At 56.6% G+C, this 9088-nt stretch overlaps 1 protein-coding gene across 2 annotated transcripts in view; it reads right to left on the reverse strand.

Annotated features, from left to right (window-relative positions):
• Positions 1 to 8634, reverse strand: part of Mllt1 (MLLT1 super elongation complex subunit) — a 44861-nt gene extending 36227 nt beyond the window's left edge. For both annotated transcript variants that reach the window (XM_057772473.1, XM_057772472.1), the window contains exons 1-2: positions 8437 to 8634; positions 252 to 432 (exon numbers count right to left, since the gene is read on the reverse strand). In XM_057772473.1, coding sequence (XP_057628456.1) covers positions 252 to 432; positions 8437 to 8448 — 193 coding nt within the window. In that variant the 5' untranslated portion in view covers positions 8449 to 8634. The remainder of the gene's footprint in view (positions 1 to 251; positions 433 to 8436) is intronic.
• Between the last annotated feature and the right edge of the window lie 454 nt (positions 8635 to 9088).

Here is a 9088-nt window from a genome sequence, read left to right on the forward strand (position 1 = left end):
AAACCCTCCCAAAATACTACTGAGTTCATTTTGTGTTGGCCATCTACTGCTGGGCATGGGGCTGCCCTTAAGAGTGGTTTGTCTACCCAGCGAGACCCTCAGAATCCTTAAACCATAACCCTGACTGCTTCTGGCCTGTGCTGGTTCTTGGCTATTGCAGTTCCCATGAGTGGGCAGAGCAGTCACTAGTCACACCACCAGGCTGGAATTGGAGGGGCACTGGTAGGGTGGACCAAGGAAAGGGCACTCACCACGCTTGGGTTTGGGGAAGCTGTCATGCAGTCGGAAGATGACCTTCTCCACGAAGTGCTGGATGTCACACTGCTCAGGGCCACGTACGAAGACCATCCAGTCATGGGTGAAGCCCTCAGTGGTGGGCTTCTTGCGCAGCTGGGCACGGTGCCCCAGCTCTAACTTCACCTGGACAGTGCACTGAGCGGGGGGGGAGAGAGAGAGATAGAGAGGCAGGGCCAGGTCAGCATGGAGGCAGAGTTACACACTGCTACCCTGCACTCTGGCCTCCGGGACACTGTCAATGCTGGCTGTGGGTGCTTCTGTGTGCTTCTAGGATGCAAACACACATGTACTACACTCTCAGCATGAGAAAGGGCGCAGGTCCTGGCTCCTCCCACCAGCACAGCAGCTGTGGCCCCTTCAACTCCATGGACATCCCAGCTGATTCATTCATCACTAAGAGGACAGAAAGGTCCTCTCCACAGGGCAGTTTTCCCTGGTCACCTCCCACAGGCTCTGTGGCCCCTGCTGACCACTTGGACCTCACAGAGCACAGCTAGGTCCTCAGCTGAAGGGCCCACGGTGCCGGCCTAGCCAGCACAGCAGCTCCCGAGGGAGCGCTCTCACTCTCCCCACTCCTGAGGGTGTATGACAAGGGATCCTGAAATCCCAGGTGGCTCAGGCCAGCCCCAAAGTAAATGCAAAGACACTAAACTCCAAGAGATTCCCAACACAAGGGCAGGGCCACCTCCAAAAGGCAATCAACTAGAATGTCTGCAACACGGAAAACCCTCTCTAGACACATTATGTGCGCACACGTGCGTGTATGTGTGTGAGTGGTGTGCACAGGCCCTGAGTTGACAATGGGTTCTTCCCCACCATTCTCCACCTTACACATCGATGAAGGGCCTCTTGCCTGAGCCAAGAGCATGTTTGTCTGGCTATTACATGTTGCTAGCTTGCTCAGGTGGTCTTAGTTTTTAACAACCTGACATAAGCCAGAGTCTTCTGAACAGGGAAGTTCAACTGAGAAAAGGCTTCTATTGGATTGGCCTGTGGTGTTTCTTGATTAATGATTGACATGTGAGCGCCCAGTCCACCATGGGCAGGCGGTCCTGGGACGTATAAAAAAGCAGAACTAAGGAAAGCACGGGGAACAGGCATCAATTTCCCTCCAAGATGGGCTGTGATTATGAGGTTGGCAAAATCAACCCTTCCTTTCCTGCCCCAGCTATCTTTGGCCATGGTGTTTACCCCAGCAACAGAAAGTCGGACGAACAGGCCATGAGACCTCTGCCTCCCCAGTGCTGGCCTGCCTTTGATATGAGTGCTGGGAGCTCAACTCCACCTTCATACTTGCACAGTGAGTGTTTTAGCCAATGAGCCATCTCCTCAGCCTTTTTACGTCTTTAATGTAGTGTATGTGCACAGGTGGTGAACATGTGTGTATACATGGAGGTAGTGGACGGCTTTGAACGACACCTCAGCAATACTATTTACCTTTTCTAAGATTTATTTTTACTTTATTTACGTGTTTATCTGTGTATCTGTGTGTGTGGGGCTAGGGGCCGGGGGAGGTCAGAAGAGGGAACCAGATCCCCTAGAACTGCTGTTATAGGTGCTTGTGAGTCACCCTGAGGATGCTGGGAACCCAACTCCAGCCCTCTGCAGGAGTAGCAAGTGCTCTTAACAACTGAGTTTCTCCAGCCCCCCAATTCTGGAATCATGAATACACACCACATCTAGGTTTTACTCTTTACTGAGTTACCCCTTCAGCCCAAAGAGAACTTTCTTTGGGGGGGGGGGGAGTTGTGGTGTGTACTGGGTATTGAACAGAGGCTCTAATGCACGATAGGCAAGCACTGTATCACTGAGCTACAGTACCAGGCGCTCCCTAGACACTGATTTTTGAAACAGGGTCTCACTGTGGAACCTGCCCTGTACACCAGACTTGGATGCAGGGCTGAGACTTAAGGTATGTACCACCACGCTCCACCCTAGCCTTCTCCCTCCACTCACCACCAGATAGGTTTCTCTATGTAGCCCTGGCTGTCCTGGATCTCACCCTCTATACCAGGCTAGCCCTGAACTCAGAACTCCTCCTCCCTCGAGTGCTGGGATTATAATCGTGTGCTATCACTACCAGCTATCCTAGGCTTCTATTTATTTATACATTTATTATTTTGGTTTTCCAAAACAGGGTTTCTGGAACTCACTCTGTGACCAGACTGGCCTCAAACTCAGAGGTCCGCCTGCTGGGATTAAAGGTGTGCACCACCACACCCATCTTTACCCCAGCCTTTTTTTAAAGACGAGGTCTCACGACGCAGCCCAGGCTGGCCTTGAATTCCCCACCCTTCTGCAGCTGAGGGCTGGGATCTCTTTCTCTCCTGTCTAACCCGACAGTCACCCAGGCTAAGCTGGCTTGCTAAGTGCTCTACCTAGATAAGCAAGACAATCAGGCAGGACGTCCAGGCTGCCTGCCAGGAACTCCACACACTGGTCTCTGCTAGCCCTCTCCAGGGGCCCAGACCCTATAGGTCCCACCTATGCCCCAACTCCTCTCCGACACCTGACCACATAGCCCTCCAGAATCTGTGTACTCAGATCTCTGCCAAGACAAGCATCCTTTGGTTTCTTACGAAAAGTTCCATGGTTCTAGGTCTATTGGAGGGCTGGCAAGAGGGCAGGCAGGTAGGAGATGCGAGGGAGTGAGTAAAGGCAGGGCCACCTGAAAGACGTGCTCGACCACAAATGGTGAGTGGGGTAGAGCTGGAGAAAGGGAACGGAGGACTGGCAGGAGAAAGCAGCTGGACCTAAGCGCAGAGACCTATCTCTGGGACAATGGGGGCAGGGCTGCAATTCTGCAAGGAGCGGAGAGCAAGTACTGGGGACGTCCAGGGGAACTACACATCAACTCCTAGAAACACATAGCTGGGTCTGGTGCCTGCCAGTGACTCAGCAGAGGACCAGCCTGTGTTACATGGATGCCTGTGTGGACACACTGAGCACAGGATGGAGAATGTTCAACCTGACTCTGGAGCAATACTGTCAGCACCCTGGCCATTTGTGATCAATAGGGCCACTGCTGGCTGGAGGCTCCCTGGACTCCTAAACACTGGTGACCCTACTCTCTGAGCCACCTGGGAATTTCGGTCTGCTGTGGGCCTGTCTCCCTCAATCTACAACTTGCAGCAGAGCCCTGGGCCGGCTGTCTGACAGTACTGGTGACATGGGGTTCCCAGTCGGGTCACAGCACAGGCAGCACAGTGGCTACTGCGAAAGAACAAATGACCACAGTTCCATTGGAGCTGGGGACACAGGCGCCAGAACTTCATGGCACAAGCCAAAGTAAACAGGAGGTTTCAAGGCTGTGGTAGACTGTGCCCAAAGCACTGGCTGGCGACAGCGATGCCCAAGGGGCCGGTGTCAACTGGGGCCACAACACCCCTAGCCGAGGACGCCACAGTCTGGCCCAGCAGCGTCCCAGTCTCCCATACTAACCATCTTTGTCCTTCCTGAGCTGGACCCTGAGAGGTCACAACTTTCCAAAAATAGTGGCAGTGGGACAGCACAGGACCTGTACCACCAACATGAGAAAGGCACTTGAAGCTGCAGCAGCTTGAGCTGAGCCCCAGCCACCCAGGGGCCATTATCGCACAGGCCCCTCCTTGCTGTCCTCTACCTGGAGCCCTTGAGCCCGCAGAAGTAGAGCCACACTTGAGCAAAGCGGGCAGCTGGTTCTCCAGGAGCGGTGCTGATGCAAGCGGCACTCCCACAGCCAGCACAGCTCTCCTCACGCTGTCTTGCCCTAGAAGGTCCTCCGCACTGTGAGCACTTGTTGCACAGATGCCTCTGCACAACCCAGAACTGGGAACTAAAGCGACCCTGCTGCCTGCACCCAGGAAACCCAGGACCTGCCCAGGAAAGTGTCACCCATCCTGCTGCTGGAGATCAGAAGCCAAGGGATGCAGTGGCCTGAAGGCTCAGAGTGCCATCTGGGGACAGTTAAGCTTGGGCTGGAGGCTTCATGCTGCCAAGTCAACTGGCAGAGGGCATTCAGACCTAGAATCCCAATCCAGCAAGCCAGGCAAACAGCATGTGGGGCATCTCATAGGCCTTTCCTGAGCGAGACTGCTCTCTCTAGGTGTGGATGGGCAAAGGGCCAAAATATCGTATTTCACAGGTCTGTGTGATTCCAAATCCAGCCATCCACCCATCCATCTATTCACCCACCATACATTCACATATCCTCCAATCCACCCATGCACCTACCAATCCATCCATTCACCCACCCACACACCCATGCATCAACCCACCACATCTACCCATCTGTCTTCTCCCACCCAAACACCCAGCCCAGCTGGGGCCCAGGAGGCAGTCATTAGCTGTTAATTTTCCTATAGGCTTTCACCGGATTTCTGGAGGGAATTCTTTGTAACAAATGCCCTTTCCTCTGGGAATTCACATGTTACCCTATGGTGTAATTACACCTATCACCTGGCTCCTGGAGCCAGTACCTTGGTATGTACCTGGCTCTCCCCTTTAATGAGAAAAAACGTCAGGCCCACCCCATAGCAAGGTCCACACACACAGATGGGGAAGGAGCCAGAACCCAGACCCAGGACCCCACAGAGCATCGGTGACACAAGACCAAGTCAACTGAACTCTCTAGAACCTTGTCCCTCTAATCCCAGACAGGGCTCCGGGGGAAGCAGGTGCCCTAAGATGATCAGTAAAGCGAAAAGCACCAGACTAAAAGACAAAATGAGTCTGGAGGACAGCCAAAAACAAACAAACAAACAAACAAACAAACAAACAAAACTAACCAGCAGCTCTGGCCCCGGGCTCCAACCACTACCACCCCTTCGGAAAGGGCACAAGGCTCAAGACAGAGGGACGAGAAGAGGCTGGGAAGGAAGGGGTGTGCTGTCCACATGGGTATGGCGGTACTGAAGACAGATGGGGAGTGTCCACAACACTGGGACAGACACCATGTGTCTCCTAGGGATGTGGCAACAGTCCTGGGCAGGGGTGTTTCAACTGTCAGCAATCCCAGTCCAGGCCCCTCACCCCTGCAAAGCAGAGTAAGAAAGCCTGAGACTAGCTTCAGAGGACCAGGGATGTGGCTCCAGCACCTTACCCACAGCCTCCTATGGAGAGGCAGTAACACTCAGAACATCAGGAAAAGATGCTGGCTCCGACTGTCCCAACCTCCCCACCTGAGCCAAGTCTCTGCTCCCAAGCCAGGCTGTGGGCCTGTGTGCCACCTGCGACCACACTGCACCCCTTCTGAGGCCAGGCCTGTGACTCTGGGAAGGGGGCTCCCAGGTTCTTTGGGGATCAGGAACACTGGGATGCTGACACCCTCTCTAGCTGTCTGCTGGGGAATCCCACTGGACTCTCAGACCCTTCCCATTTTCCAGCATTGTACCCAACAAACCAATTCCATTCCATTCCTCCCCAAGGTGAGTAGCAGTCCTGGCCATGTCCCTGCTCAGCACAGAAATCCAATACAACAGACAGCACTGGAGGGGACAAGGTGGCACGAAGGGAACATCTCAGACACTTTCCCGGCCTTCCTATCCATAAGGGAAGCAAGAAGCCCAGGGGAAAAAGCAAACTACGACTTATGTGCTTGCCTCTGCACTGACCTCTGGGTCAGCACCCAGGGTCCAGTCCACTGCTTCCCTGCAGGGTACAGCCCTGGATGGAGGGAGGCTGGGACTCTACCTGTGCACCTGCACTCCCCACACGGGTCTCCCAGCTGCAATGGGGGCAGCTACTGGGTTCTCTGGAGCTGGCAGAGAAGGAAGGGCAGATGACAATGCAGACCAACAACCCAGCTCAGCGCCACCAGAGCATTTCCGATGGCAGGGTCCTGTCTGTACAGCCTCCTGGATGGCCAGGTGCTCAGTCATGGTGGCTGCCTGTGACCTAAAGTCTCAATTTTTCACGTTACTTGGTTAAAACCTAAAGGCAGCTACAGTCACAACTGAGCTCAGGCTGAGAGGAGCCTTTTCCCCACTGCCCCTGAGACTGCCACCTTTACTCAGCATCCCAGCCATGAAGTGACAGCACCCAGCACATCACAGAGGGAATGGCCTCCAATCTCTGGTGGAGACTCTGGTAGGGACAGAGGCCATGCCCTGCACTTTTGAGTGCAGAGGGTGCTGAAGGGACTGGGACTTTGCGTGTGGTTCAATCAAGGAAGAGCCCAGGTAGCAAGCAGGCTTGCAAAGCAGTCTGTCTGTTCGCTAGCAGAAAGCCAAACACACCAGATCCAAGAGTGATGGCACCTGCCACCTGCCCATGGATAGTGGGAAGGTTCCTGGCCCCTGCAGCTGAAACTACACAGCCACATGGCCAAACCAGACAAAGCCGCCTCCATGGCGCCAGCAGTCAGGAATGCCCCAACCTGCCCTTGCGAACAGCAGAGGAAACCATCAGCTGCCACCCCCACAACCCCATACCTTCCCAGGACGAGGCCCCTGAAAACTTGGGCTTGGGAAGGAAGGGGGAGATGTGACCCTGGTGGGAGTAATTTGAAGATGGGGAGGAACTCACTTGGTGAGATGTGGGTAATACGGGCACAGGGCCAGAAGGGACTCAGGAACCAACAGCAGCGCTGGTTACCAAGTGGGAGGGCTGCCAGTGGGAGCCTGGGGAATCCACCTGTGCCTAGGTGAGGCTGACAAGCGAAGGGAGTGTGAGGTGAGGGGTGGGGTGGGGTGGGGGAAGGAAAGATGGTCCAGACAGAGGACAAAACTGCACTAGGATCACTGGACAGTCTTAAAACAGGTCCAGGAGCAATGGCGGCCAAACCCAAGGGACGTAACAGGAGTCTTAGGGTCTGAAGAGCTTGTGGGTACCAGATCAGAGCAGAGACTGCCCTTGGTCTGTCTGAAGGAAGGTGCCACCCTCGGCACTGGGCACAGAGGAGGGTGGGCAGCAGGGTGGGTGAACGGGGCTGCAGAAGTCAGTTCCCCGGGGCAGTCCTGTGCACAGGGGTAGGAGAACAGGGGCAGGCCATGCAGAAGAATGGGAACGTGGCCTGAAGTAGTATCTCAGATGGGAGCGGGTCTAACTGGGGCAAGAAACATTCAAAACATTTGGGGCCAACCAGTACACAAGTACCTGTTTGGGGGTTCATGGAGTTTGGGAAGCCTTGGGGCCAGAGGTTCAGGAAGAATTCCCTCCACAGAGGGAGGGCCAGATATGGATAAGTGTGTGGCATGTAAGGGTATGAAAGGGGATTTGGGCAGACCGAGAGTTCCTGGACACTTTACTCGAGTCTCCACAGGTTCAGAGCCACGCTGGGACCCCAGAGGCTGGAAGTTCCACTGGAGCTCTGAGACATGTTTCCAAGGGTTCTGGGCCAGACAAGGGTGCCAGGGGCTGTGGGATGCACTGGAGTTCTGAGGGGAGTCTGCCTATGATCCACAGCAACTGTGAGTACCCTGGAGTTCCCAGACAGCCTGGGTGGCTCTGGAATTCTTATGGACGCCAAAGGATTCCTGAGGATTCTGAACCAGAATAGGACCCCTAAGGTGCTGTGGGTGGTTATAGCGTTCCAAGTCTTCCTGGAGAGTTGTCGACCCGGCGGGGGAATCCCCAGGGTGCTATGGTAGCACTAAAGCTCCAAGGGGGAATCCCAAAGGGTTCCCGAACAGGCTGGGATGTCCAGGGTGCTAAAGCCCTGGGATCCTGAGAGGCGCCTCGGGAATCTGTGTGTACACTGGGGTTCTAAGGCATGCCTCCGGGACCTCTGAAACGAAATGGAGTTTCCCAGGGTGCTGAAGCCCTGAGGTCCGGAGTGGTGCCCAAGGGGTTCTAAAGGGTGTCTCAGAGGGCTCTGGGCCAGGCTGTGTCGCCCAAGATGCCGTGGCGGCTCCAGAGCGATGTAGATTCCTCACTCAAGAAAAGGGTTTTCCGGGGTGGAGTGGATGTCACTAGGGTGCTGGAATGCCCCCAGGGGGTTCCGTAGCAGAGTTGGGGTCGCGGTGGGGGAGGGGCGCGTGGGGTCGCGATGGGGGAAGGGCGCCCCGATATGGCGATGGGGGAGGGTCGCCCCGGGGTCGCGGTGAAAGGGGGAGGGGAGAATCGGGCCGTGCACGCGCACATCGAGCGCGCGCGGGGTCGTGTGCGCGCAGGGCCGGCTGCCGCGCCACGGGAGGCCGGTCCCGGGCGGCGGCTTCTCACCTGATTGTCCATGGCTGGCGCCCGCCCCGCCCCCGGGCCCGCGTCGCTCCCGCCGCCGCCGCTCAGCGCCGCCCCACCGCCCTCATTGTCTGTCGGGCGCCACCGCCGCCGCCGCTCCGGGCCGCCCGCCCGCCAGCCGCGCTGAACCGGAAACCGCCGCCAGCCCGGGCCGCTCAGCGACCGCGGGCCCCCAGCGGCCGACTCGGGCCCGGCCTCGCCAACAGACACGCCGCCGAGCCTATCGGAAGACCGGACAGCCGCGCGCGGGGCGGGACTTCCGTACTGGTGGGGGCCCGCCAGGCTGCAGGCCGAGCGACGAAGCCGTCAGCCAATAGGAAGCAGGCGCCATAGGGGGCGGGCGGAGGGAGGGAGGAAGGCGCGAGGCGAGCTCGGCCGAGCGGCGCGAAGTGTGCGCCGCACGTGGAGGGGGCGGGGCCAGGCGGCGGTGTGACGCCTGCGCGCTGGGCCCCGAGCGTCCCCAAAATGGCACTACGGCTTCGGGTACGAGCCCTGGAGAGGGAGGGGACACCGGCGACAAGTCGCTGCCGTGTGGTGTAACGAGAGATCAGTTTACCGATCTGGGTCGTACAAATCTAATGGCTTGAGCGCGTTTCTCCCTCCCAAGCCTACAGTTTGTGCATCTGTAAAATCC

The sequence above is a fragment of the Chionomys nivalis genome, chromosome 6 (genome assembly GCF_950005125.1).
Source record: "Chionomys nivalis chromosome 6, mChiNiv1.1, whole genome shotgun sequence".
In the NCBI taxonomy this organism is placed as follows: Eukaryota; Metazoa; Chordata; class Mammalia; order Rodentia; family Cricetidae; genus Chionomys; species Chionomys nivalis.